This window comes from Poecile atricapillus, chromosome 35, assembly GCF_030490865.1.
Source record: "Poecile atricapillus isolate bPoeAtr1 chromosome 35, bPoeAtr1.hap1, whole genome shotgun sequence".
NCBI classification, from domain to species: Eukaryota; Metazoa; Chordata; class Aves; order Passeriformes; family Paridae; genus Poecile; species Poecile atricapillus.
In genome coordinates this window covers 1,895,930-1,922,204 of record NC_081283.1, presented here as the reverse complement: position 1 = coordinate 1,922,204, position 26,275 = coordinate 1,895,930, and the positions used below count along the sequence as shown (strand labels likewise).

Sequence of the window (26,275 nt, the reverse complement as noted above, 5' to 3'; positions counted from 1 at the left end):
GCCTGTGGTGATGCCCCTGGTGCCTGTGGCAATGCCCCTGGTGCCTGTGGTGATTCCTCTGGTGCCTATGGTGATGTTCCTGGTGCCTCTGGCAATGCCCCTGGTGCCCCTGGTGCCTGTGGTGATGCCCTTTCCCCTGCAGCAATGTCCCCTGTGTCTCTGGCTATGCCCCTGGTGCCTGTGGTGATGCCCCTGGTGTCTCTGGCAATGCCCCTGGTGCCCCTGGTGCCTGTGGTGATGCCCTTTCCCCTGCAGCAATGTCCCCTGTGTCTCTGGCAATGTCCCCCAGCTCCCCAGCAGCACGAGGGATGTGCCAGGTGCCAGGGAGCCGCTGTTGTCCCAGCTCACCGAGCAGAGCTGCTCAGGAAGCTCCTCTTGGTGGGAGCCAGGAGAGGTCAAGGGTTGCAGGTGCAGGAGCTGAGCTGCTGCTGAGGCCACGTGGCAGCTAGCAATGCCATTGTCCCCATCAGTGCCACTGTCCCCATCAGTGCCATCATCCCCATCAGTGCCACTGTCCCTATCAGTGTCATTGTCCCTATTAGTGCCATTATCCTCCTCAGTGCCACTGTCCCCATAGTGCCATCATCCCCATCAGTGCCACTGTCCCCATCAGTGTCATTGTCCCTATTAGTGCCATTATCCTCCTCAGTGCCACTGTCCCCATCAGTGCCATCATCCCCATCAGTGCCACTGTCTCCATCAGTGCCACTGTCCCCATCAGTGCCACTGTCTCCATCAGTGCCATCATCCCCTTCAGTGCCATCATCCTCATCAGTGGCATCATCCTCATCAGTGCCACTGTCTCCATCAGTGCCATCATCCTCATCAATGCCATTGTCTCCATCAGTGCCACTGTCCCCATCAGTGCCACTGTCCCCATCAGTGCCATTGTCCCCATCAGTGCCACTGTCCCCATCAGCGCCATCATCCCCATCAGTGCCATCATCCCCATCAGTGTCATCATCCTCATCAGTGCCATTGTCCCCATCAGTGCCACTGTCCCCATCAGCGCCATCATCCCCATCAGTGCCATCATCCCCATCAGTGTCATCATCCTCATCAGTGCCATCATCCCCATCAGTGCCATCATCCCCATCAGTGCCATCGTCCCCATCAGTGCCATCGTCCCCATCAGTGCCATCATCCCCATCAGTGCCATCATCCCCATCAGTGCCATCGTCCCCATCAGTGCCATCGTCCCCATCAGCGCCATCATCCCCATCAGTGCCATCATCCCCATCAGTGCCATCATCCCCATCAGTGCCATCGTCCCCATCAGTGCCATCATCCTCATCAGTGCCATTGTCCCCATCAGTGCCATCATCCCCATCAGTGCCACTGTCCCCATCAGTGCCATTGTCCCCATCAGTGCCATCGTCCTTGTGCCCATCCTGAGGCTCCAGGAAGAGAACTCCCTTGGCCAGTCTCAGGTGGGGCATCCCCAGCAGAGCGCTGTGGTGGTGCCCAGGCCAGGCCCCCGTGCCAGGCAGGCAGAGGGGCTGCATTGCCAGTGTCCAGGTACCCTCAGACCAAACCTCTCCCTGCCCACAGCAGGCGTGGGGGTTTCCTCCAGACAATCCAACCCCCCCAATTGGCTGCCCCAGCCCCCCTCCCCATGGGTGCACCCCCAAAGGAGCGCCCGTCCCCCAGCCCCGCTCCCCCCGGAGTGGAGCCCCCTGTGGTGCCAGGCACCCAGGCCCCCCCAGGTTCATGGCTGATCTATGCAGTTTCTGTGTTTCATTTTCTCTGTGTGCTGCTGGTGCTGTGGGGTGGGGGGGCCGGGGGTCTCCAGCCCATGGCGGGGGTCCCACCGCCGGCGCTGAGGGGCTGCAGTCACCCCACGTCCCGTCTGCCGGCGTGGTCTGTCCGGTGCCTGTTGTTCCCCGCTTCCAGGGGTCTCTGCTGTCCTCCCTCCTGCCAGCCCCTCCTGGCCGGGCCCCTGCTGACCCCCTGCCCGCCCCCTTTCCCTCTGCAGACAACGACTGCGGGGACAACAGCGACGAGGCCGGCTGCAGCCACTCCTGCTCCAGCAACCAGTTCAAGTGCAACAGCGGGCGCTGCATCCCCGTGCACTGGACCTGTGACGGGGACAACGACTGCGGCGACTACAGCGACGAGACCCACGCCAACTGCACCAACCAGGGTGAGCCCCAGGGCACGGGAGGGACCCCAAACCACAGGCATTGCCCAAAGAGCCAAACCCCGCCTCGGGCAGAGCCGCCCTGCTTCCAGACAGGGAATTCTGCAGCCTTCTCTGCCCACACTCAGTGCCCAGATCCCCTTCCCGTGCCTCTGGGTGCTTCCAGCTGTTTCTCTGCTGGCTGAAGGCCTGGTCCCTGCCCAGTCCTGGAGCCCCCCGGCTCTGTGGGGTGCAGGCAGTGAGCAGTGCCCTCCCCACAGCCACACGCCCGCCCGGGGGCTGCCACACGGACGAGTTCCAGTGCCGGCTGGACGGGCTGTGCATCCCCATGCGCTGGCGCTGTGACGGTGACACGGACTGCATGGACTCCAGCGACGAGAAGAACTGCGAGGGGGTCACCCACGTCTGCGACCCCAACGTCAAATTTGGCTGCAAGGACTCGGGTGAGAGCAGGGGGCAGGGGATCCCAGCTGGGGGTGCTGGACTGTCCTCGGTGCCGGGATAATGGGGAAACACCAGTGGCCAACCCGTGAACCATGATCCTGATGGATGGTGCCATCCTCAGATCCCTTCTCCCCTTTTCTGAGGAAGGGGCTGGGAGACACTTTGGTGGGTTGGGGACAAGGGTGGAAGGACACCAGTTATGGGACTGACCCTCTGAGCCCCCAGTGTCCCCCTAGGCTCTCCCTGACCTGTCCCGTCTGGACCAGCTCTGGTTCAACTTTTGGGGAGCCCTGAGCTACTCAAACACCCCCATTCCCTCTGTGCATGAGGTAAAATCTGGAAATTCCTGGAATAACATCCCTTCTGGTTCTGCTCTGCCCCCTTCCCTCCCCGTCAGCCCGGTGCATCAGCAAGGCCTGGGTCTGTGACGGGGACAGCGACTGCGAGGACAACTCTGACGAGGAGAACTGCGAGTCCCTGGTGTGCAAACCCCCCTCGCACACCTGTGCCAACAACACCTCCATCTGCCTGCCCCCCGAGAAGCTCTGCGACGGCTCCGACGACTGCGGCGACGGCTCCGACGAGGGCGAGCTCTGCGGTGAGCGCGGGGCTGGGCGTGGGGACATGGGGTGACGTGGGAGTGGGGACATGGGGTGACCCAGGTGTGGGGACATGGGGTGACCTGGAGTGGGGACACGGGGTGACCCAGGAGTGGGGACATGGGGTGACCTGGGCATGGGGACACGGGGTGACCTGGGAGTGGGGACCTGGGGTGACTTGGGAGTGGGGGCACAGGGTGACCCAGGAGTGGGGACACAGGGTGACCCAGGAGTGGGGACATGGGGTGACCTGGGAGTGGGACGAGGAGGTGACCTGGGAGTGGGGACACGGGGTGAACTGGGCGTGGGGACCTGGGGTGACCCAGGTGTGGGGGCACAGGGTGACCTGGGAGTGGGGACACAGGGTGACCCAGGAGTGGGGACATGGGGTGACGTGGGAGTGGGGACATGGGGTGACCCGGGAGTGGGGACATGGGGTGACCTGAGAGTGAGACAAGGAGGTGACGAGCATGTCCTGTCCCCACAGACCAGTGTTCTCTCAACAACGGCGGCTGCAGCCACAACTGCACGGTGGCCCCTGGCGAGGGCATCGTGTGCTCCTGTCCCCTGGGCATGGAGCTGGGTGCTGACAACAAGACCTGCCAGATCCAGAGCTACTGTGCCAAGCACCTCAAGTGCAGCCAGAAGTGCGAGCAGGACAAGTACAATGTCAAGTGCTCCTGCTACGAGGGCTGGATGCTGGAGCCTGATGGCGAGAGCTGCCGCAGCCTGGGTGTGTTTTGGGGGCTCCAGGGGCTGGTAGCAGCCCCCCAGCTGCTTCAGTGGGGTTTGTCCTCTCATGTGCTGATGGATGTGGCTGGCTGCTGGTGGGATCTGTGTGCTGACGGTGTAGCTGGGGCTGGGTGCAGCATGCCCTGCCTTGTCCCTGCCCCTCTGACCCTGCCCTGCTTCCCCCAGACCCCTTCAAGCCGTTCATCATCTTCTCCAACCGCCACGAGATCCGGCGCATCGACCTGCACCGGGGGGACTACAGCGTCCTGGTGCCGGGGCTGCGCAACACCATCGCCCTGGACTTCCACCTCAACCAGAGCTCCCTGTACTGGACCGACGTGGTGGAGGACAAGATCTACAGGGGGAAGCTGCTGGAGAACGGGGGTGAGGAGCCTGGGGGTGGGGGGGCTGGTTGGAAGAAAAGCAGGGGTGCAGGTCTGGGGTCAGTGATTCCGTGGCACCCCATGGTGATGCCCACAGCCCTGATAGTGAGCCTGTTCTGCTCTCATTATGCAGTAGTTAATTAGCATTCCCAGCGCTTCCCTGCTGGTAATTGCAGCCCAGCAGCTGGGCACAGAGAGGACACCCTCCCCATCAGTGCTGCTCCTGCTGGAGCCCAGGGCCAGGACTAGGGATGGGGGGCTGAGCCCTTGGGGTCCTGGGTCATGGATGGGTGCTGTGACCTTTGGGGTGTGAACTGTGGATGGTGCTGAGCCCTTTGGAGTCTGAACTGTGGATGGTGCTGAGCCCTTTGGGGTCTGATAATGGATGGGGGCTGAGCCCTTTGGGGTCTGATAATGGATAGGGGGTGCTGAGCCCTTTGGGGTTTGGACCATGGACAGGGGTGGTTCAGGCCCTGTTTGAGGAGGACACGTCCCCCCACGATCAACCCCAGCTGAGCTGGGTGGAGCTGGTGAGGACACGGGGGTGGTGGTGCTGGGTGGGCTGGGGAAGGGGCACCAGCCTGAACCCTCACCTTGTGCCCCACAGCTCTGACCAGCTTTGAGGTGGTGATCCAGTATGGCCTGGCCACCCCCGAGGGACTGGCCGTGGACTGGATCGCTGGTAACATCTACTGGGTGGAGAGCAACCTGGACCAGATCGAGGTGGCCAAGCTGGATGGCACCATGAGGACCACGCTGCTGGCCGGGGACATCGAGCACCCCCGCGCCATCGCCCTGGACCCTCGCTACGGGTGAGACGGGAGGGGACAGCGCGGGATCTCGCAGGGGACGAGGCCACGGGCTCCTGTCCTTGCTCACGGTCCCTCCTGGCAGGATCCTGTTCTGGACGGACTGGGACGCCAGCCTGCCCCGCATCGAGGCCGCCTCCATGAGCGGCGCGGGCCGACGCACCATCCACAAGGAGACGGGCTCGGGGGGATGGCCCAACGGGCTCACTGTCGACTACCTGGAGAAGCGGATCCTCTGGATCGATGCCAGGTAGGGCCAGGACACCTCCCTGTGTCTCCCCCTCTCTGTCCCTCCCACTCTGGATCTTCCCCGTGCTCCAGCGTTGTGCTGGGCTGGGAGCGAGAAGCCTTCACACTCTGGGGTCTGTTTGTGTCCCCAGCACCCGCCAACCTTGCTCTGGCTTTTCTCCTCCGTGGGTCCTGGTGTAAATCAGCAGCTGTCCCACAGCTGCTTGGACCCTGCTGGTTGTTGCTGTTGGGTTAAAGACCCCGTGGTGCCCCCTCCCCACCTCCCTCACCCTCATCTCCCCCTGGCACAGGTCGGATGCCATCTACTCGGCCCTGTACGATGGGACGGGGCACATCGAGGTGCTGCGGGGACACGAGTACCTGTCCCACCCCTTCGCTGTCACCCTGTACGGGGGGGAGGTGTACTGGACCGACTGGCGTACCAACACCTTGGCCAAGGCCAACAAGTGGACGGGGCACAATGTGACCGTGGTTCAGAGGACCAACACGCAGCCCTTTGACCTGCAGGTGTATCACCCCTCCCGGCAGCCCCTGGGTGAGTGCAGCTGTGGGGACGGGCTGGGGGCACCACGAGGGGTGGCACTGGCACTCGGTCTGCACCCACACCCACTCGGAGCAGCAGGTGGATGCTGCTCTCATCCCTGTGGCTGCCCCTTTGCCCCATCAGGTGATGAGGGTGATGCTCCATGGGGCAGGCAGGGTCTGGGGGGGGCTGCAGCTCTTGGGGCCTCCTGGGTGAGTGTCCCCAAGGGCTGGGATGTCACTGAGTCCTGTCCCCTTTGCAGCTCCTAATCCCTGCGAAGCCAACGGCGGCAAAGGGCCGTGTTCCCACCTCTGCCTCATCAATTACAACCGCACCTTGTCCTGTGCCTGCCCCCACCTCATGAAGCTGGACAAGGACAACACCACCTGCTATGGTAGGGGTCTGCCTGGGGAGCCGGGGGGATGAGCAGCTGCTCCGGAGCCGGATCCCACCGCTGCCCTTCTTCTCCTCCCAGAGTTTAAGAAGTTCCTGCTGTACGCGCGGCAGATGGAGATCCGGGGCGTGGACATCGACAACCCCTACTACAACTACATCATCTCCTTCACCGTGCCCGACATCGACAACGTCACCGTGGTGGACTACGACGCTCTGGAGCAGCGGATTTACTGGTCAGATGTCCGCACCCAGACCATCAAGAGAGCCTTCATCAACGGCACCGGCGTGGAGACCGTCGTCTCTGCAGGTTGGTGAGGGGGATCATCGCTCCCACAACTGGGATCCCCAGCCCTCCAGAGCCTTCAGCTCTCGGAGATTGGCCCTTCCTCTTCATCTGAGCATCATGGCAGCCCCGTCCTCACAGCTGACGAGCTCCCGTCTCCGTTCCCTTGCAGACCTGCCCAACGCTCACGGCCTCTCCGTGGATTGGGTTTCCAGAAACCTCTTCTGGACCAGCTACGACGCCAACAAGAAGCAGATCAACGTGGCCAGGCTGGACGGCTCCTTCAAGAACGCCGTGATCCAGGGGCTGGACAAGCCCCACTGCCTGGTGGTGCACCCGCTGCGGGGGTGAGTGCTGAGGGGAAGGAGGTGTGTGTGCAGGCTCGGGTGTGTGTGTGACTGTGCACGTGTGTGACAGGGAGAGAACGGGGCCTGTCCCTGTGTGTCACCGTGTAGGAGCAGTGTCACAGCACGTGGGGCTGTGCTGTGTGTCCGTACACGCGTGTGCAAAGGGGAGCTGTGATAAGTGTGCACCCACCAGGGTGTGACAGTCCAGGTGTGCACGGGGCTTTGGCCACCCCAAGGTCCCCCTTGGTGGGACAAGGGGTTGTGGGGCTGTGCCATGAGCAAGGGGCTCTGCAAGGTTGGGAGGGTGCAGGGGGATGCTGACACCGTGGCCCCTCACCCATTGTCCTCTCACCTTGCAGGAAGCTCTACTGGACAGATGGGGACAACATCAGTGTGGCCAACATGGACGGCAGCAACCGCACGCTGCTCTTCACCAACCAGAAGGGACCTGTTGGTACGGACCCCTCCATGGCCCCTGGGATCCCCCACCTCACCTTGAGCTCCTGCAGGGCCTCAAGTCCCCACTCTGGGTCTTTGGGGGGGGTGACAGCTGTCCTGTGCTGGGTCACCATGACCATACCTGCCCACTCTTCCCATCCCATCCCATCCCATCCCATCCCATCCCATCCCATCCCATCCCATCCCATCCCATCCCATCCCATCCCATCCCATCCCATCCCATCCCATCCCATCCCATCCCATCCCATCCCATCCCATCCCATCCCATCCCATCCCATTTCCCATCCCGTCCCGTCCCGTCCCGTCCCGTCCCGTCCCGTCCCATCCCATCCCATCCCATCCCATCCCATCCCATCCCATCCCATCCCATCCCATCCATCCCATTTCCCATCCCATCCCATCCCATCCCATCCCATCCCATCCCATCCCATCCCATTTCCCATCCCATCCCATCCCATCCCACCTCCCGCTCCGTGCTGGTCCCTGTGTGCCACCAGCGTGGTGACATTCCCGTCCTTTCCAGGCCTGGCCATCGATTACCCGGAGAGCAAACTCTACTGGATCAGCTCTGGCAACGGCACCATCAACAGGTGTGACCTGGATGGCAGCAACCTGGAGGTGATCGAGTCCGTGCGGAGCCAGCTGAGCAAAGCCACCGCCCTGGCCATCATGGGTGAGGGGGACACCCTTCCCCATCTCCTGGCCCTTCCCAAACTCTCCTGCCCACCTCTCCCACCTCAGCTGGGGCAGGAGGGGGTGGGGAACGCTGCCTCATGCTGCTGCCTTCTCCTCGCAGGGGACAAGCTGTGGTGGGCTGACCAGGCCACCGAGAGGATGGGCACCTGCAACAAGAAGGACGGGACGGAGGTGACGGTGCTGCGCAACAGCACCACGCTGGTGATGCACATGAAGGTGTACGATGAGAGCATCCAGCAAGGTCAGTGTGGGGTCCCACAGAGACCCCGTGGGGCTGGGCAGCTGCTCAGCATCTCAGCTCCATCCCTGACCACCTGCTCCTTACCCTCGTGCCAAGTCTGCTGCAGGGCAGCCACGCCTCGTGTGGGTGCTGCTCTGGGTGCCCAAGCCCTGGTGGGTGCACCCTGGTCCCCAGAGCCCCTCACCCCCTTTTCTCTGCCACAGCTGGGACCAACCCCTGCAGCCAAAACAACGGGGACTGCTCGCAGCTGTGCCTCCCCACCTCGGAAACCTCCCGCTCCTGCATGTGCACCGCGGGCTACAGCCTCAAGAGCGGGCAGCAGTCCTGTGAAGGTGTGTGCTTGTCCCTGTCCCCTCCCTGAGCCACCCCCCGGCACAGCCAGACCCCGTGGCCACCCTGGCCATGCCCGTGGTCACCCCAGCTGGTGACCTCTCCCCACTGCTCCGTGTCCCATGTCACTGCGGGGGAACGCTGGGGACCGGTGGGGCTTGGGGGGCTTGGAGGGGTTGTGGGCTCAGGTGGCAGCAAGACCCTCACATGGGCTGTCCCTGATGAGCGTGGGGACACTGCCTGGCCACCGAGGGCGTCACTGGAGGAGGGGAGTGGGACAGCACAGTGGGACCTCCCCAGGGGGAGGTGGGACCCTCGCTGTGGGCAGCAGGTTTGGCTCAGCAGGAGCAGGGCCAGGCTCAGCCCTCGCTCTGCAGATCCCCCGTCCCCACCGCGTTCTCCGCCGTCCCCCCGGGCGCTGCCAGGGCCTCTCAAAGGCTGTTTGTGTGCAAAGTGTTCCGGGTGGTTTTGGGGGGGTTGGCAGAGCTCTGCACCATCTGGGTCAGGACAGGGGCTGAATAACAAGTGCTGCCCTGACCTAGATGTGCCACGGAGCCTCTGCCAGCACGGGGTGGGGGTGGTGGGTGGTGGGAAGGGGCCTCGCTTGTGCCCCCCTGGAGCAGGGCAGGAGCCTGGAACGGGCTGTGCCAGGGGCTGCAGCCCCCAGGGAGGTCTGTGCTGGGCCTGCAGAGCCCTGCCAGGCCCATGTTCCTCCCCTGTCACAGTTTTCCATGGTGGAGGCACAGCCTGTGGGTTTTGGGAAGTGTCTGACTGTCCCTGCACCTCTGTCACAGGTGTTGGCTCCTTCCTCCTGTACTCGGTGCACGAGGGGATCCGGGGCATTCCCCTGGACCCCAATGACAAGTCCGACGCTCTCGTGCCGGTGTCAGGAACCTCCCTGGCTGTGGGAATCGACTTCCATGCAGGTGATGCAGGGCTGGGAACAGGATGGGGGTGCTGGGAACAGGACAGGGGACAGGGAGCATGAGGGGACCATCACCAGACCCCCCTTTGGCAGCGCTTTGCCCTGGAACACCCCCTCGGCAGCGCTGGGTCAGGGATCATTTCTAGGCCCCTAGGTTCAGGTTTTTACCATTCTGGAGTGGCCACAGGTGGTCACTGACTCATCCCCTCCTTTCCCCTCTCAGAGAATGACACGATTTACTGGGTGGACATGGGCCTGAGCACCATCAGTCGAGCCAAGCGGGACCAGACGTGGCGTGAGGACGTGGTGACCAACGGCATTGGGCGTGTGGAGGGCATCGCCGTGGACTGGATTGCTGGTGGGATGGGGCTCTGGAGCCGGGGGCAGTGGGGACAGCGGGGCTTGTGTGGGGCTCACCGTCCCCTCTTGCAGGAAACATCTACTGGACGGACCAGGGCTTCGATGTCATCGAGGTGGCCAGGCTGAACGGGTCCTTCCGCTACGTGGTCATCTCGCAGGGGCTGGACAAGCCACGGGCCATCACGGTCCATCCAGAGAAGGGGTGAGACAGGCCCCAGAGATGGGCATCACCTGTGGGCACAGGGCCAGAGCCCCACACCTCCTGGCGGAGCCGTGTGTGAGCACACAGCAGGAAGGGGCTCGCAGGTCTCCTGCCACACCAAGGAGTCCAAGCCCTGGATTTAGCCTCCTTTCACTGATGGGCTGAAACCCTGGGAATCTCTGGGACCTGGTGGGTGCCAGCACCTCAGAAAATCCAAGTGGAGCTTCCTCAGAGCAGCTCCAACTTTGGACAGAGCCCCAGAGGTGTTTGGATCTGGGGAGGGATGGAGATGCAGGGTCTGTGAGTGGGCAGGGTCTGGACTGAGGCCCCAGTGTGGGGGAATGAATGGGGTGGTGTCTGTCCTTTACTGGAATGGCCAGTGCTGCTCCTGGTGACATCCCTGTGGTGACATCCCTGTGGTGACATCCCTGTGGTGACATCCCTGCTGTCCCCTCAGGTACCTGTTCTGGACAGAGTGGGGGCAGTACCCGCGCATCGAGCGCTCGCGCCTGGACGGCACCGAGCGGATGGTGCTGGTCAACGTCAGCATCAGTTGGCCCAACGGGATTTCCGTGGACTACGAGGTACAGTTGGCATCTGGGAGGGTGGGGACCGCTCCCAAGGGTCCCTGTGGCCTGCTGGTGGGGACATGGTTGCCCTCCTTGGGGCTTCAGAGTCTCATGAGGGTTGTCCAGTGTGGTGTGAACCCCAGGACATCCTGCCAGAGGTGCTGAGGGTAGTGCTGCCCCCACAGCAACTGGGATGTTTTGTCATCCCCACAGGATGGGAAGCTGTACTGGTGTGATGCCCGGACAGACAAGATCGAACGGATCGACCTGGAGACGGGCGAGAACCGGGAGGTCGTCCTGTCCAGCAACAACATGGACATGTTCTCCGTGTCGGTCTTCGAGGAATACATCTACTGGAGCGATAGGTGCAGTGCCAAGGGGGCTGGGGGCTGTGTGGAGGGCGTGGGGAGCTGGTGGGTGCTGTGGTGGGGAATGATCCTGTGCTGGTCACTCGGTGACTCCGTCCTCCTTCAGGACTCACGCCAACGGCTCCATCAAAAGAGGCAACAAGGACAACGCCACCGAGTCGGTGTCGCTGCGGACCGGGATCGGCGTGCAGCTCAAGGACATCAAAGTCTTCAACCGGGCCCGGCAGAAGGGTAGGTCTGAGCAGGGGGGCACCTCCTCGTGTGGGGAACGGGGATGGAAGCAAACAGATCGCTCTGTCCCTATCGGAGCCGTGCTTCGAGCCCGTTCCTTCCTCTGGGAGTGCTGAGAGCCGAGCGGGTGCATCCTCACCCAATCCCCCCTGTCCCCCCACCAGGCACCAACATCTGTGCCCAGAACAACGGGGGCTGCCAGCAGCTGTGCCTGTTCCGCGGCGGCGGGCAGAGGACGTGCGCCTGCGCCCACGGGATGCTGTCGGAGGACGGCGTCAGCTGCCGGGACTACGACGGGTACCTGCTCTACTCGGAGCGCACCATCCTCAAGAGCATCCACCTCTCGGATGAGAACAACCTCAACGCGCCCATCAAGCCCTTCGAGGACGCGGAGCACATGAAGAACGTCATCGCCCTGGCCTTCGATTACCGCTACGGCTCCAAGGGCAGCAACCGCATCTTCTACAGCGACATCCACTTCGGCAACATCCAGCAGATCAACGACGACGGCACGGGCCGCAAGACCATCGTGGAGAGTGAGTGCTGAGGGGTTCTCCCTTCTGTGCCTGCCCTCAGACCCGTCTCTCTCCCCGCCACCTCCTCCTGCACTCCCTCTGTTGGTGCCCAAGGGGTTTTGGTGGGTTTGGAGGCGTTTGGAGGGGCAGTGGATCCAGGCTGAGCTGTGAGGTTTCTGAGGAGCCTCTGGAAGTGGACACAGCACTGGGAGCAGCCTGCAGAGCTCGTTCTGGCACGGAGAGCGTGTCACGAGGCTTGGACTCTAGAAACAGGCGCTGCAGCAAAGTTGAGGTCGGCTCTGTGCTCACACTCAGCGCCCTCGGCCCTGACCCTCGGGGTGCCCAGCCCTGGCCTCACCTCCAGGCCTCACCTTGCACTTGGTTGGGTTTATTGGCACCTGCAGCAGCTTCAAAGAACCGCAGTTGCTGCTTCAGGAGCTCCCCGTGCTGCTAATGAGGGAATTCACAGCGGCACTCACGCTGCTGTATCCCTGGGAGGGGAGAGCACGGCCCAGCTCTCACAGCCGCCTCATTAAACCCTTTGCTGAGCGTTAATGGGGGGGGGAGGATGGCTGCGCAGTTCAAGTTCCCAGCTGGGAAGGGCTCCCTGGTCCCCACCAGGCTTTGCCTTGTCACTTTGTGCCCCAGGGGCTCAGCTGTCCCCTGGCAGAGGGAAACCTTTCCCTTCCCAGTGCTGCTGCTGTGGACCCAGAGCAATCTCTGGCTGGTGTGGAGTTTGGGAGCCAAATTCAGGTCCTTGGTGCACTGTAGGTGTGCATCCCTCAGCCTTCTTGTGGGTCATTCCAACAGAGACTCCAGAGTCTCAGGGGTCTCTGCTCCCCACCCTGAGCACAGCCCCCAGCCCTGCTGAGTCCCTTCCCAGCAGCCAAAGTCTCCGAGGGATTTTTGGGCTGTAATTAAAAGCAAAAACTTCAACATCCTCAGTGTCAGGGCCATGCAGGGGTGAGGCACAGCCTTGCAGGGGCCGGGTGTGACCTTTACTGTCCCCACAGACGTGGGCTCTGTGGAGGGGCTGGCGTACCACCGCGGCTGGGACACGCTGTACTGGACCAGCTACACCACCTCCACCATCACCCGCCACACCGTGGACCAGAGCCGCGTCGGGGCCTTTGAGAGGGAGACCGTGATCACCATGTCAGGGGACGACCACCCCCGGGCCTTCGTGCTGGACGAGTGCCAGAAGTGAGTGGACATTGAGGCTCCAGCCAGCCCCACCAGGGATCCACGTGGTCCCAGTGGACATCGCGGGGAGGAAGCTCTGGGTCCCAGCACAGAGAGGATTGGACCCCCAGGGAGGAAAAACCCACTCCCCACAAATCCTTCAGCGCCCCAAAGCAGCTCCAGACCCCCTGTCCCATCCCCATCCATGGGGTGCCACATTTCCCAGCTGGCTGCAGCAGCCTCATTCACCCCCTCCCCACTCTTTTTACGTGGGAATGACGTCCCACACATCCCCCAGTCTCTGGAAGCCCCCCAGCCATGGAGGGATGGGCTGAGCCAGCCTGGATGTGGCTGAGCTGGGGCTCCAAAGGCGTTGTGTGTCCTTCCCTCTCCCCCAGCCTGATGTTCTGGACCAACTGGAACGAGCAGCACCCCAGCATCATGCGAGCCACCCTCTCCGGCGCCAACGTCCTCATCATCATCGACCAGGACATACGGACGCCCAACGGGTTGGCCATTGACCACAAGGCTGAGAAGATTTACTTCTCTGATGCCACCCTGGACAAGATCGAGCGCTGCGAATACGACGGTTCCCATCGCCACGTGAGTCTGAGGCTCGGAGATGGGGAGGAGAGGTCCCAAACTGGGGCTGGAGTGTGGTCAGAGGGAGGCAGAGCTGTTCCTGGCGCCGGGGACGTCAGGGATCCCGCTCTGTGTCTGGGGGGCTGCACCCACAGCAGGTTCCTCCTGCTCCCAGTTTGGCTGTGTCCCTGAGAAGTGAGGCCATGGCTTCAAGCTACAGCAGAGGAGGTTCAGGTTGGACAGGAGAAGGAATTTCTTTATGGAAAGGGTTGTCAGACATTGGAAGGGGCTGCCCAGGTTGGTGGTGGAGTCACCATCCCTGGAGGTGTCCAAGGAACTGCTGGACATGGCACTCTAGAGGGGGTTGGATACAGCTTGGATTTGATCTTGGAGATCTTTTCCAACCTCAAGGATTCTGTGAAGTGTCCATGGACAGGTTGGTGGGGCTTGGAGCAACCCTGGAAGATGTACCCACCCACGGCAGGGATGTGGGAACCGGATGAGTTTGAAGATCCTTTCCAGCCCAACCCATTCCATGATTCTGTGCCCCTCAGGTGATCCTGAAGTCGGAGCCTGTGCACCCCTTTGGCCTGGCCGTGTACGGGGATTACATCTTCTGGACGGACTGGGTGCGCCGGGCCGTGCAACGCGCCAACAAATACGTGGGCACCGACATGAAACTGCTGCGTGTGGACATCCCCCAGCAGCCCATGGGCATCATCGCCGTGGCCAACGACACCGACAGCTGTGAGGACCCTCTGGTGTCACTGCAGTGTCCCTGCCCCTCACCCTGGCAGCAGGCCTGGGGAGGGGAGCTCATCCCACCGTCCTTCCTGGCACTTCAGGAACCCATCCCACCTTCCTTCATGGTCCTTTGGGAACCCATCCCACCTTTCTTCATGGTCCTTTGGGAACCCATCCCACCTTCCTTCATGGTCCTTTGGGAACTCATCCCACCTTCCTTCCTGGCACTTCAGGAACCCATCCCACCTTCCATCATGGTCCTTTGGGAACCCATCCCACTGCCCATCATGGTCCTTTGGGAACCCATCCCACTGCCCATCATGGTCCTTTGGGAGCCCATCCCACCTTCCTTCATGGTCCTTCAGGAATCCATCCCACCTTCCTTCCTGGCACTTCAGGAACCCATCCCACCATCCATCATGGTCCTTTGGGAACTCATCCCACCTTCCTTCATGGTCCTTTGGGAACCCATCCCACCTTCCTTCCTGGCACTTCAGGAATCCATCCCACCTTCCATCATGGTCCTTCAGGAACCCATCCCACCTTCCTTCATGGTCCTTCAGGAATCCATCCCACCTTCCATCATGGTCCTTTGGGAACCCATCCCACCTTCCTTCCTGGCACTTCGGGAATCCATCCCACTGTCCTTCCCAGCCTTTTGGGAATCCATCCCACCATCCTTCCCAGTCTTTTGAAGCCCATCCCACCATCCTTTTGTCGCTCTTTGGGAAGACATCTCTCTGTCCATTCTGGCCCTTCGGGAATCCATCCCCCTGTCCTTCCTGGCCCTTTGGGAATCATCCCATTGTCCTTCCTGGCATGTTGCTCCCTCGTGGCTCTCACACCAGAGTTGTCCATCTCCAAACCCAGTGCAGGCTGATGACAGAGAGGATTTCCCCTGTCCCTGCTCTTCCCGGGGCATCTCCATGTGAAATCTGGGGGGATCAGGTGCCTCCAGCCCCCTACACCCTCCATAGCTCCATGGGAAGAGCCTGGAGAGGGATCCCTACTTTTTGGCCCAGCAGGGAGGATGAAGAGCAGGGGCTGCTGGGTCCATCCCTGGTGTGACCGCTGTCCCTCTGTCCTAGGCGAGCTGTCCCCATGCCGGGTGAACAACGGCGGCTGCCAGGACCTGTGTCTGCTCACCCCCAAGGGCCACGTCAACTGCTCCTGCCGCGGGGAGCGGGTCCTGCAGGAGGATTTGACCTGCAAAGGTGAGGGGGGTGAGGAAAGGAAGGGGTGAGGCTGATCTCAGCCTGGCAGAGCTGACATTCCTGTGCTGTGTCCAGCTGTGAATTCCACCTGCAACGTGGACGAGTTTGAGTGCGGGAACGGCGACTGCATCGACTTCAGCCGCACCTGCGACGGCGTCGTGCACTGCAAGGACAAGTCGGACGAGAAGCAGTCCTACTGCAGTAAGGTTCCTCCTCTTGCTGCCTTGCTCACCCACACACACACCCCAGCACCCCCAGACACCCTGCCCCAGCTGCCAGCTCCACTCAGAGAATCGTGGAACGCTTTGGGTTGGAAGGGACCAAACTCAGGGGCTTCCCCTTTAAGGCAACCACATGAGGCAGGTGCCTCCACACAGCCTTGCAAGGTCTGTCTCTCGTTAATTAGTCCTAGAACCTCTTCAAATTTGACATTAAAACTTAAAGAGGATGGAGGCAAAATCTTAAGGGGATGGAAGTTGACAAAGGCAGGGTTCATGGCGCTCCAGTAAATCAATCCTTTTTCCTGTGTTCATGGAATCATGGAATGGTTTGGCTTGGGATAGACCTTAAAGCTCATCTCATTTCACACCCTGAAATGGGCAGGGACACCTTCCACTAGCCCAGGTTGTTCCAAGCCCTGTCCAGCCTGGCCTTGGGCACTGCCAGGGCTGCTCAGCAAAGGGAACCAGGACTCCAGGGTGTCCTTCCATCCCTCACGTGCTCACAGTCCCTCCTGCCCTCCCAGAGCTGCACCCAGCCAGGCTTTAAGGTCTCTGGACCTTTTCCAGTGTTGGGGACAGACTGGAGAGCAGGACAGCTGGAGCTGAGCCAGTGGGGTCTGCAGCACCCTCAGACACCGCCCCTCATCCTTCTGCACGAGGGAGCGGCTTCCCAGATCCTGCTCTATGGTTTCTTCCCCTGCTGAAAGGTCCCCAAGGGTCTGAGACCCTCAGGGATGCTTGCCCTCCTTCTACTCACCTCCTCCTCTTCGTCTTCCTCCTCTTCCTCCCCGGCAGGCAGCCGCAAGTGCAAGAAGGGGTACCTGCACTGCATGAACGGGCGCTGCGTCGCCAGCCGCTACTGGTGTGACGGCGTGGACAACTGCGGGGACAACTCGGACGAGGTGCCCTGTAACAGTGAGTGTCTGCCTGGCACCCGGCCAGCCCCTGCCAGGGCTCCATCAGCTGCCTGGGACAGGGACAGCGGCTCCAGGAGGGACTTACCATCAGCTTGACAGGAGCAGAGCAGAGCCAGGGCTTAACGGAGAGTCAAGGTCAAGCTTGTGCTGCTTTGTAGAGCTCACAGAGTGACAGCTGAGAGGAAAAACTCCTGGGCACGGGCATGCAGCACCCAGAGCTTCCCAGTGAGAGTGGTTTGACAGGCAGGAAGGGCATGGGGTGCAGTGTCACTGCTCCTCATGGCTCCCATGGCTCCCAGGAAAGGCACAGCCCCCTCAGGGCTGCAGGATGGGTCTGTTGGGCTCCAAACTGACAGGGGAACTGTGGGGAGCTTCTCAGAGTCCTGTCCAGGTCTGGTTGTGCCAGGGAGAGGGGCTCAGGCTGCCAGGCAGAGCGTGAGCCAGGAGGCACCAGGTCTCATCTGGCCGGGGATCGGGTCTGGGAGCACTCTGGGCAGTGTGGGGGTGTGGGTGCCCATCCACAGTGGGTACCATGGGGTGGGTGTGGACCCTGCCTCATGGACTGTGGGGGCTTCTTCCCCCTGGCAGAAACCAGCTGTGCCGCCACCGAGTTCCGCTGCCGGGACGGGACCTGCATCGGGAATTCCAGCCGCTGCAACCAGTTCATCGACTGCGAGGATGCATCGGATGAAATGAACTGCAGTGAGTGCCCAGCTGCTGCCCCCAGCCCCTCCTCAGCTCTGGAGATGCTCCTGTTCTTGGTGCTGGCAGCGGGGATCTGGGTTTTTGGGATTTGGGCTGGATCGGGGGGGAGGAGGGTCCTGCTCCTGTCCTGCAGCCCTGGGATGAGGCAGCCCCAGCCCACCCCTGCAGCCCCCCTGTGCCACACGCAGCACCCACCACCCAATGGATCCCTGCAGCTCTGGGCATGTGTGGGGCACGTGGGGGGCACATCTGGGGGTGTGGGGTGTGTGGTGGGCTCCGGCAGCAGGGGAGGGCTCGGTGCCACGTGCCAGAGCCAAACCAGGGGGCTTCTGCTGTGGTTCCTGCTGTGTCACCGGGGCTCCTGCTGCGATTCCTCCCAGCTGCCACCGACTGCAGCAGCTACTTCAAGCTGGGGGTGAAGGGCACCACGTTCCAGAAGTGCGAGCACACGTCCCTGTGCTACGCGCCCAGCTGGGTGTGCGACGGCGCCAACGACTGCGGAGATTACTCGGACGAGCGCAACTGCCCCGGTGAGAGCGGGAGGGCAGAGGGGGTCTGGGGGCAGGGATGCCCCTTTGGGGTCTGCTTGGGCCGTGGAGGCTTTGTTTGGGACTCTTGTCCTTGGCCCGTGTGGCTCCAGCACAGATGGTGCTGCAGGGGTCTGGGATGTGGGACCTCAGGGGGATTTTGGGGAAGAATTCTTCAGTTCTGGGCTGGGAGGAGGCAGGATGTGGCTGTGCTTTCATCCTCACTGATGTTTCCATCACAAAGTAGGTGGGAGGAAGCCCAAATGTCCGTCCAACTACTTTGCCTGCCCGAGCGGGAGGTGCATCCCCATGACCTGGACCTGTGACAAGGAGGATGACTGCGAGAACGGCGAAGATGAGACCCAGTGCAGTGAGCGGCAGGGTGGGCACACTCAGGATTTGGGCCAGGGCACGGGGCAGTGCTGGAGGCTGGGCAGGACCCTCTTCTCTCCCTGACATCCATTTGCCAAGGACAGACCCCAGATTATTCCCCCTCTGTGGTTTTACTCCACAACTCTTGGGCTTTTAGCTGTGACCGGTATAAACGTCCTCATGTGCTGGTTTGCTCAGCACATGCACAAGTGTCTGTCACCCATAATGGGACCAGTTATGGCTCCTTTCAGCTCCATTTTTAGTTCTGACCTCCTGGAACAAGCCCCAGACAGTGCTCAGGAGCTGGGGATCTTCCCCAGGTCCTGGAGCAGGGAGTCCCACACCAGGCCTGTGGGACCACGAGCAGTACCCCCAACACCCTCCTGGGCTCCTGGAGCCTGGCCCAGCCTGGCAGTGCTCTGCTGGTGTCTCCTCCCCTTATCACCTCGCTCTGACCCCCATCTCCTCCTCTCCTTCTCTCCCAGACAAGTTCTGCTACCCTGTGCAGTTCGAGTGCAACAACCACCGCTGCATCTCCAAGCTGTGGGTGTGTGATGGTGCTGATGACTGTGGGGATGGCTCTGACGAGGACAGTCGCTGCCGTGAGTCTGCTCCAGCCCTTCTCCCCATCTCTGCCCGCTCCATCACCGTGTTCTGCATCCGTGTTCCCATCCCTTCTCCTGTGGTCTCACCACTCTCCTGGGCTCTGTATCCTGGGGCTCCCCAGAGCCTCCAGCACTAGGGTGACCGGGCTCCATCCTGCTCCTCCCTTCCCCAGGGCTGACCACCTGCAGCTCAGGATCCTTCCAGTGCCCGGGCACCTACGTGTGCGTCCCGGAGCGCTGGCTCTGTGACGGGGACAAGGACTGCGCTGACGGGGCCGACGAGACCCTCGCTGCCGGCTGCTGTGAGTGCCCGAGGCCAGGGGGCTGGGGGAGGCTGGGGGAGGCTGGGGGAGGCCGGGGGGCTGGGGGAGGCCGGGGGGCTGGGGGAGGCCAGGGGCTGGGGGAGGCAGGGGGGCTGGGGGAGGCTGGGGGAGGCTGGGGGAGGCAGGGGGGCTGGGGGAGGCTGGGGGGCTGGGGGGCTGGGGGAGGCAGGGGGGCTGGGGGAGGCCAGGGGCTGGGGGAGGCCGGGGGGCTGGGGGAGGCAGGGGGTTGGGGGATACCGGGGGGCTGAAGGAGGCCAGGGGCTGGGGGAGGCTGGGGGGCTGGGGAAAGCTGGGGGGCTGGGGGAGGCCGGGTGTTGGGGGAGGCTGGGGGGCTGGGGAAAGCTGGGGGTCTGGGGGAGGCAGGGGGTTGGGGGAGGCCAGGGGCTGGGGGAGGCTGGGGGAGGCTGGGGGGCTGGGGGAGGCAGGGGGTTGGGGGAGGCCAGGGGCTGGTGAGGCTGACGGTGGTGGTGCCCCGTTGCAGTGTACAACAACACCTGTGACGAGCGGGAGTTCATGTGCGGGAACCGGCAGTGCATCCCCAAACACTTCGTCTGCGACCACGACGACGACTGCGGTGACGGCTCTGACGAGTCCCCAGAATGTGGTGGGTGCCTGTGGGACCCAGGGGGGCTGACCCAGCCATGCTGGGTCCTCCTGGGCTTTGGGACAGTACCCTGGGAGGGTCTTCATCACCCTGGAGGGGTTTGGTGTGTGTGAGAAGGAACCTGGAGAGACAGCAGAAGGGGATTGTTGGTGCAGAGCAGCCCCCCAGCCCTGACACAGAAACCCAGACCTACACAGAGATCCAAACCCAGAGACCCAAACCCACAGAGATCCAAACCCACAGAGATCCAAACCCACAGAGATCCAAACCCACAGAGATAAAAACCCACAGAGACCCAAACCTACACAAAGATCCAAACCCACAGAGATCCAAACCTACAGAGATCCAAACCCACAGAGATCCAAACCCACAGAGATCCAAACCCACACAGAGATCCATACCTACACAGAGATCCAAACCCACAGAGATCCAAACCCACAGAGAGATTCAAACCCACAGAGATACAAACCCACAGAGATAAAAACCCACAGAGACCCAAACCTACACAGAGATCCAAACCCACAGAGAGATCCAAACCCACAGAGATCCAAACCCACAGAGATCCAAACCTACACAGAGATCCAAACCCACAGAGAGATCCAAACCCACAAAGATCCAAACCCACAGAGAGATCCAAACCCACAGAGATACAAACCCACAGAGATAAAAACCCACAGAGACCCAAACTTACACAGAGATCCAAACCCACTGAGAGATCCAAACCCACAGAGATCCAAACCCACAGAGAGATCCAAACCCACAGAGACTCAAACCTACACAAAGATCCAAACCCACAGAGATCCAAACCTACAGAGATCCAAACCCACAGAGATCCAAACCCACACAGAGATCCCAACCTACACAGAGATCCAAACCCACAGAAACCCAAACCTACACAGAGATCCAAACCTACAGAGATCCAAACCCACAGAGATCCAAACCCAGAGAGGTCCATGTGTGTGCAGAGCAGTCCTGTCCCAGGCCAGCTGCTCTGTGGTGTCCCCATCACTCCTGGCAGCTCAGGAGGGTTTGGCTCCATGGTGCCTCTCTCTCTCTGGGTGGCTCCATGGTGCCTCTGGAAGGCTCAGGAAGGTGGGATGCCAGCTGAGCCCCTCACCCTCCCTCAGAGTATCCCACCTGCGGCCCCCACGAGTTCCGCTGTCAGAACGGCCGCTGCCTCAGCAACCGGCAGTGGGAATGTGATGGGGAGTTCGACTGCCACGACCACTCGGACGAGGCGCCCAAGAACCCGCGCTGCAGCAGCCCAGGTACCTGCTGGGGTCACCCTGGGGTCCTGGGGGGGATAGAGGAGCCCCAGCCACCCTCCATTGACCACTGCCACCTCCTCTCTGCAGAAAACAAATGCAACGACTCCTTCTTCCTCTGCAAGAATGGGAATTGCATCTCCGAGGCGCTGCTCTGCGACAACAACAACGACTGCGCCGACGGCTCTGACGAGCTCAACTGCTTCATCAACGAGTGCCTCAACAAGAAACTGAGTGGCTGCTCCCAGGAATGTGAGGACCTCAAGATTGGGTACAAGGTAGGAGGCCACGGGGTGGGGGCCTGGCTGCAGAGATCATAGAATTACAGAATGCCCTGAGCTGGAAGGGACTTCCCATGGTTGTTGAAGTCCAGCTCCTGTCCCTGCACAGGAGACCACAGCAATCCCACCCTGTGCCTGAGAGCATTGTCCAAATGCTCCAGGAGCTCTGGCAGCCTTGGGGCTGTGCCAGCCAACAGTGCCTGGCCACCCTCTGGGGGAAGAACCTTTTCCTGATATCCAGCCTAAACCTCCCCTGGCACAGCTCCTGCTGTTCCCTCTCCTTCCTCCTCCGCAGACGTGAGGGTTGTGTCTGTCCTGTGCCAGCTGGGCCAGGGATGTGACACTGGTGCTTCAGGCACTGTTTGTGCATCTCAGCTGTCCTTGCTGAGTCCACGTGTCCCATGGTGACACTTGTCACCTCCCAGCACCTGCCACCTCCCGGCGTGCGGGCCTGGGAGGTGTCTGACAGCTCCGGGTTGCTCCTGCAGTGCAGATGCCGTCCCGGGTTCCGGCTGAAGGACGACGGGAAGACGTGCATCGACATCGATGAGTGCTCCACCACCTACCCCTGCAGCCAGAAGTGCATCAACACCCTGGGCAGCTACAAGTGCCTCTGCACTGAGGGCTACAAGCTCAGACCTGACAACCCCACCAGCTGCAAGGTTGTCACAGGTGAGAGGCAGCTGTGGGTGCAGAGCCCAGGATGCTCCTGGTGACCGTGGGATGCTCGTGGCACTGGGGTTGGAGGGTGAAGTGGCTGCTCCCTGCTCAGGAGTGGGGCTGGGAGGTCTGCAGGGTTCTGCCCACATCCCAGCAGTGCTCCCCTGCCACTTTTCCCTCTTTCCCCGTGCAGATGAAGAGCCTTTCCTCATCTTTGCCAACCGCTACTATCTGAGGAAGCTCAACCTGGACGGCTCCAACTACACTCTGCTCAAGCAGGTACGGGGTGAGCTGGGAGCAGGAGGGACTCCAGCCTCATCTTGCTGGGATTTGGGGATGGAGTTGGCCCTGAAGGACACGGGAGCTGCCAGCTGAGGAGTTTGGGTTCCTGGCTTCCCAGGGGAATGGTAGATCCATCTAAATGTCAGGAGGTCACTGAGCAAGGGGCAGGCAGGGAGGCTGTGGGCTCTATAAAACCTCCCAGAGCCCACACCAGCTGCTGAGGCTGCTGCAACCCTTCTCCCTCCCTCCTCTCCAGGGGCTGAACAACGCCGTGGCTCTGGATTTCGACTACCGGGAGCAGATGATCTACTGGACAGATGTCACCACGCAGGGCAGCATGATCCGCCGCATGCACATCAACGGCAGCAACGTCCAGGTGAGGACGTGGGGCAGCCCCTGGGGCACACCTGGGCTGGGCTGCTGAGCCTCACCCACCTGCTGTCCTGCTCTGGGGTCATCACTGGGCTTTGGGAATCAGCCCCAGTTGCTGTGGGATGCTTTGCAGCCCCACCACAAGCAGGGGTGGGCTCCACGCTGCCCGGAAACTTGGAGCAAGGAAGGTTGGGAGAAGAGTCATGGAGTTGTGGAATGATTTGGGTCAGGAGGGATCTTAATGTTCATCCTGTTTCACTGCCCTGCCATAGGCAGGGACACCTTCCACTATCCCAGCTTGCTCCAAGCCCCATCCAGCCTGGCCTTGGACACTTCCAGGGATGGGGCAGCCACAGCTGCTCTGGACACCCTTTGCCAGGGCCTGCCCACCCTTGCAGAGAGGAATTTCCTTGCAATATCTCACCTAAACCTGAGAGTGGAGTGAGGAAGAAGATCTGGCCTGGGAAGGGGGATGCTGTCACCCCTGGCAAATCAGGGTTTGGTTCTCTCTGCTCAGCCCTGTCACCTCTCATTCCTCCCGGCAGGTCCTTCACCGCACGGGGCTCAGCAACCCCGACGGGCTGGCTGTGGACTGGGTGGGAGGAAACCTGTACTGGTGTGACAAGGGTCGGGACACCATCGAGGTGTCGAAGCTCAACGGCGCGTACCGCACCGTGCTGGTCAACTCGGGCCTGCGCGAGCCTCGCGCGCTCGTGGTGGACGTGCAGAACGGGTGAGAGCCTGGGGGACAGGGACCCTCCACTCTGTGCTGGGGAGGGGGCTGTGGTCATCTTGCCATAGTCCTGGAGGTCAGGAGATGGGATGAAGCTTTCCCTCTTGGCCTCTGGGACACCGGGATGATTTTTCCTACCCTGTGCCCATGTGCCGTGGTTTATCACAGAGTCACGGGGTGGTTTGGGATGGAAGGGACCTTAAAGATCATTTTGTTCCACCCCACTGCCCTGGGCAGTCACCTTCCACCACCCCAGGTTGTTCCAAGCCCTGTCCAACCTTGGACAGTTCCAGGGATAGGGCAGCCACAGCTTCTCTGGGCACGCTGTGCCAGGGCCTCAGCATCCTCACAGGGAGAAATTCCTGTGGTTTCCAACTCATCTTCTCTCTGCTCTCTTTTCATCCCCAGCTACCTCTACTGGACGGACTGGGGGGACCACTCTCTGATCGGGAAGATCGGCATGGACGGCACCAACCGCAGCGTCATCGTGGACACCAAGATCACGTGGCCCAACGGCCTCACCCTCGACTACATCAACAGCCGGATCTACTGGGCCGACGCCCGCGAGGATTACATCGAGTTCGCCAGCCTGGACGGCTCCAACCGGCACACGGGTGAGAGCGCCGGGCTCCCGGCGTGCCTCGGGGGGCTCCGGGCTCTGGGTCAGGGGTTGGAGTGGCAGCCAGGGCTGCTGGGGACGGTCCCCAGCTCCTCCGTGCCCAGAGAAGTGGCTGGTTCCTCGTGGGAGGGGAACGCGGCACAGCCCCTCGCTGAGCGCCCGCTCCCCTCGCAGTGCTGAGCCAGGACATCCCGCACATCTTCGCGCTCACCCTCTTCGAGGATTTCATCTACTGGACAGACTGGGAGACCAAGTCCATCAACCGGGCCCACAAGACGACGGGAGCCAACAAGACGCTGCTGATCAGCACCTTGCACCGGCCCATGGACATCCACATCTACCACCCCTACCGCCAGCCCGACGGTGAGCACGGCTGGGGGAACCGCCAGGGAAAGGGACATGGGGGGCGGCCAGGTTGGACAGGGGGAGCAGGAGCAGGGTGACAAGGGTCTTGCTGCTGCTCCCATGCCACCCTGAGGGTCCCCAGTTTGGTCTGACTGGCCGTTGTCACCCTGCTCTCCCCAGTTCCCAACCATCCCTGCAAGACCAACAATGGCGGCTGCAGCAACCTGTGCCTGCTCTCGCCGGGCGGGGGCCACAAGTGTGCCTGTCCCACCAACTTCTACCTGGGCAGCGATGGCAAAACCTGCGTGTCCAACTGCACAGCCAGCCAGGTAAACCCCTGCCTGCCTGTCCCTGCTTGTCCCTGCCTGTTCCCACCTGTCCCTGCCTATCCCTGCCTGTCCCTGCCTGTCCCTGCCTGTCCCTGCTTGTTCCTGCCTGTCCCTGCCTGTCCCTGCCTGTCCCTGCTTGTTCCTGCCTGTCCCTGCCTGTTCCTGCCTGTCCCTGTCTGTCCCTGCCTGTCCCTGCCTGTCCCTGCTTGTCCCTGCCTGTCCCTGTCTGTCCCTGCCTGTCCCTGCCTGTCCCTGCCTGTCCCTGCCTGTTCCTGTCTGTCCCTGTCTGTCCCTGCCTGTCCCTGCCTGTTCCTGCCTGTCCCTGCCTGTCTCTGCCTGTCCCTGCCTGTTCCTGCCTGTCCCTGCCTATCCCTGCCTGTCCCTGCCTGTCCCTGCCTGTTCCTGTCTGTCCCTGCCTGTCCCTTCCTGTCCCTGCTTGTCCCTGCCTATCCCTGCCTGTTCCTGCCTGTTCCTGCCTGTTCCTGCCTGTCCCTGCCTGTCCCTGCCTGTTCCCACCTGTCCCTGCCTATCCCTGCCTGTCCCTGTCTGTCCCTGTCTGTCCCTGCCTGTCCCTGCCTATCCCTGCCTGTCCCTGCCTGTCCCTGCCTGTTCCTGTCTGTCTCTGCCTGTCCCTCCCTGTCCCTCCCTGTCCCTGCCTGTCTCTGCCTATCCCTGCCTGTCCCTGCCTGTCCCTGCCTGTCCCTGCCTGTCCCTGCCTGTCCCTGCCTGTCCCTGCCTGTTCCTGTCTGTCCCTTCCTGTCCCTGCCTGTCCCTTCCTGTCCCTGCCTGTCCCTGCCTGTCCCTTCCTGTCCCTGCCTGTCCCTGCCTGTCTCTGCCTATCCCTGCCTGTCCCTGCCTGTCCCTGCCTGTCCCTGCCTGTCCCTGCTTGTTCCTGCCTGTCCTTGCCTGTCCCTGCCTCTCCCTGCCTGCCTGGAATTTTCCTGTGCCTGTGTCCCCCCCGGCCGTGGTCTCTCCAAGGGTGCTGGGATGTAGCAAGGTCTTCTGTGGGTGAAGGCAGCACCTCCCTCCTGTGGCACTTCATGTTTGGGGGTATCCAGGGGAGCCAGAGACCCTCCAGCTCTGGAATGTTCTTCTACCCCTCTCCTGAAGCCCCAGGGCCTGGGTGGGGGTTAAGGCTTTGCTCCAGGTCAGGATTTGGGGATACCTGGAGGGGACGGCACAGGTTCAGTGCCCTTGGCTGTGCCCCCTGGGGATGAAATCTTTTGGGGTCCCCTCTCCCCATCCTGAACCACCTCACGAGCTCCTCTCTCCACCAGTTTGTCTGCAAGAACGACAAGTGCATCCCTTTCTGGTGGAAATGCGACACCGAGGACGACTGCGGGGACCGGTCGGACGAGCCGGAGGATTGCCGTGAGTGCCAGGGGGTGACACAGCACCCCTGGGATGTTGGGACAGCCCCGTGGAGGGGGGGGTCAGTCCAATAACGGGGTTTAGGGAACAGTGGGACACATCTGTGTGTCCCTACATTGGGATTGTCCCTTGAAGCAAGCCCAGAATTGGATGCTGGGTCCCTGCAGAGGACCCCAGAGGGATGGAGGGGGGGTTTGAGGTTGAGGTTTGCCCTGGAAGTG

At 61.8% G+C, this 26,275-nt stretch overlaps 1 protein-coding gene across 3 annotated transcripts in view; it reads left to right on the top strand.

Moving 5' to 3' along the window:
- Positions 1 to 26,275, top strand: part of LRP1 (LDL receptor related protein 1) — a 90,823-nt gene that overhangs the window by 49,278 nt on the left and 15,270 nt on the right. For 2 of the 3 annotated variants that reach the window (XR_009280200.1, XM_058860998.1), the window contains exons 20-63: positions 1,976 to 2,143; positions 2,401 to 2,583; positions 2,982 to 3,182; positions 3,671 to 3,916; positions 4,102 to 4,299; positions 4,906 to 5,110; positions 5,193 to 5,357; positions 5,647 to 5,891; positions 6,142 to 6,273; positions 6,355 to 6,582; positions 6,731 to 6,905; positions 7,265 to 7,359; positions 7,888 to 8,037; positions 8,161 to 8,301; positions 8,505 to 8,633; positions 9,426 to 9,557; positions 9,780 to 9,914; positions 9,989 to 10,118; positions 10,576 to 10,702; positions 10,901 to 11,052; positions 11,162 to 11,286; positions 11,451 to 11,822; positions 12,815 to 13,004; positions 13,382 to 13,586; positions 14,120 to 14,312; positions 15,398 to 15,523; positions 15,599 to 15,724; positions 16,540 to 16,659; positions 17,250 to 17,363; positions 17,747 to 17,896; positions 18,138 to 18,275; positions 18,751 to 18,867; positions 19,044 to 19,172; positions 19,675 to 19,797; positions 20,925 to 21,065; positions 21,153 to 21,340; positions 21,832 to 22,015; positions 22,197 to 22,282; positions 22,542 to 22,661; positions 23,203 to 23,390; positions 23,799 to 24,004; positions 24,184 to 24,372; positions 24,535 to 24,683; positions 25,961 to 26,054. Coding sequence is in view for 2 of the 3 variants with exons in the window: in XM_058860998.1 (XP_058716981.1) it covers positions 1,976 to 2,143; positions 2,401 to 2,583; positions 2,982 to 3,182; positions 3,671 to 3,916; positions 4,102 to 4,299; positions 4,906 to 5,110; positions 5,193 to 5,357; positions 5,647 to 5,891; positions 6,142 to 6,273; positions 6,355 to 6,582; positions 6,731 to 6,905; positions 7,265 to 7,359; positions 7,888 to 8,037; positions 8,161 to 8,301; positions 8,505 to 8,633; positions 9,426 to 9,557; positions 9,780 to 9,914; positions 9,989 to 10,118; positions 10,576 to 10,702; positions 10,901 to 11,052; positions 11,162 to 11,286; positions 11,451 to 11,822; positions 12,815 to 13,004; positions 13,382 to 13,586; positions 14,120 to 14,312; positions 15,398 to 15,523; positions 15,599 to 15,724; positions 16,540 to 16,659; positions 17,250 to 17,363; positions 17,747 to 17,896; positions 18,138 to 18,275; positions 18,751 to 18,867; positions 19,044 to 19,172; positions 19,675 to 19,797; positions 20,925 to 21,065; positions 21,153 to 21,340; positions 21,832 to 22,015; positions 22,197 to 22,282; positions 22,542 to 22,661; positions 23,203 to 23,390; positions 23,799 to 24,004; positions 24,184 to 24,372; positions 24,535 to 24,683; positions 25,961 to 26,054 (7,110 nt within the window). In the remaining variant the exon portion in view is untranslated. The remainder of the gene's footprint in view (positions 1 to 1,975; positions 2,144 to 2,400; positions 2,584 to 2,981; positions 3,183 to 3,670; positions 3,917 to 4,101; positions 4,300 to 4,905; positions 5,111 to 5,192; positions 5,358 to 5,646; positions 5,892 to 6,141; positions 6,274 to 6,354; positions 6,583 to 6,730; positions 6,906 to 7,264; positions 7,360 to 7,887; positions 8,038 to 8,160; positions 8,302 to 8,504; positions 8,634 to 9,425; positions 9,558 to 9,779; positions 9,915 to 9,988; positions 10,119 to 10,575; positions 10,703 to 10,900; positions 11,053 to 11,161; positions 11,287 to 11,450; positions 11,823 to 12,814; positions 13,005 to 13,381; positions 13,587 to 14,119; positions 14,313 to 15,397; positions 15,524 to 15,598; positions 15,725 to 16,539; positions 16,660 to 17,249; positions 17,364 to 17,746; positions 17,897 to 18,137; positions 18,276 to 18,750; positions 18,868 to 19,043; positions 19,173 to 19,674; positions 19,798 to 20,924; positions 21,066 to 21,152; positions 21,341 to 21,831; positions 22,016 to 22,196; positions 22,283 to 22,541; positions 22,662 to 23,202; positions 23,391 to 23,798; positions 24,005 to 24,183; positions 24,373 to 24,534; positions 24,684 to 25,960; positions 26,055 to 26,275) is intronic. The other variant, XM_058860999.1, reaches the window with a different exon arrangement.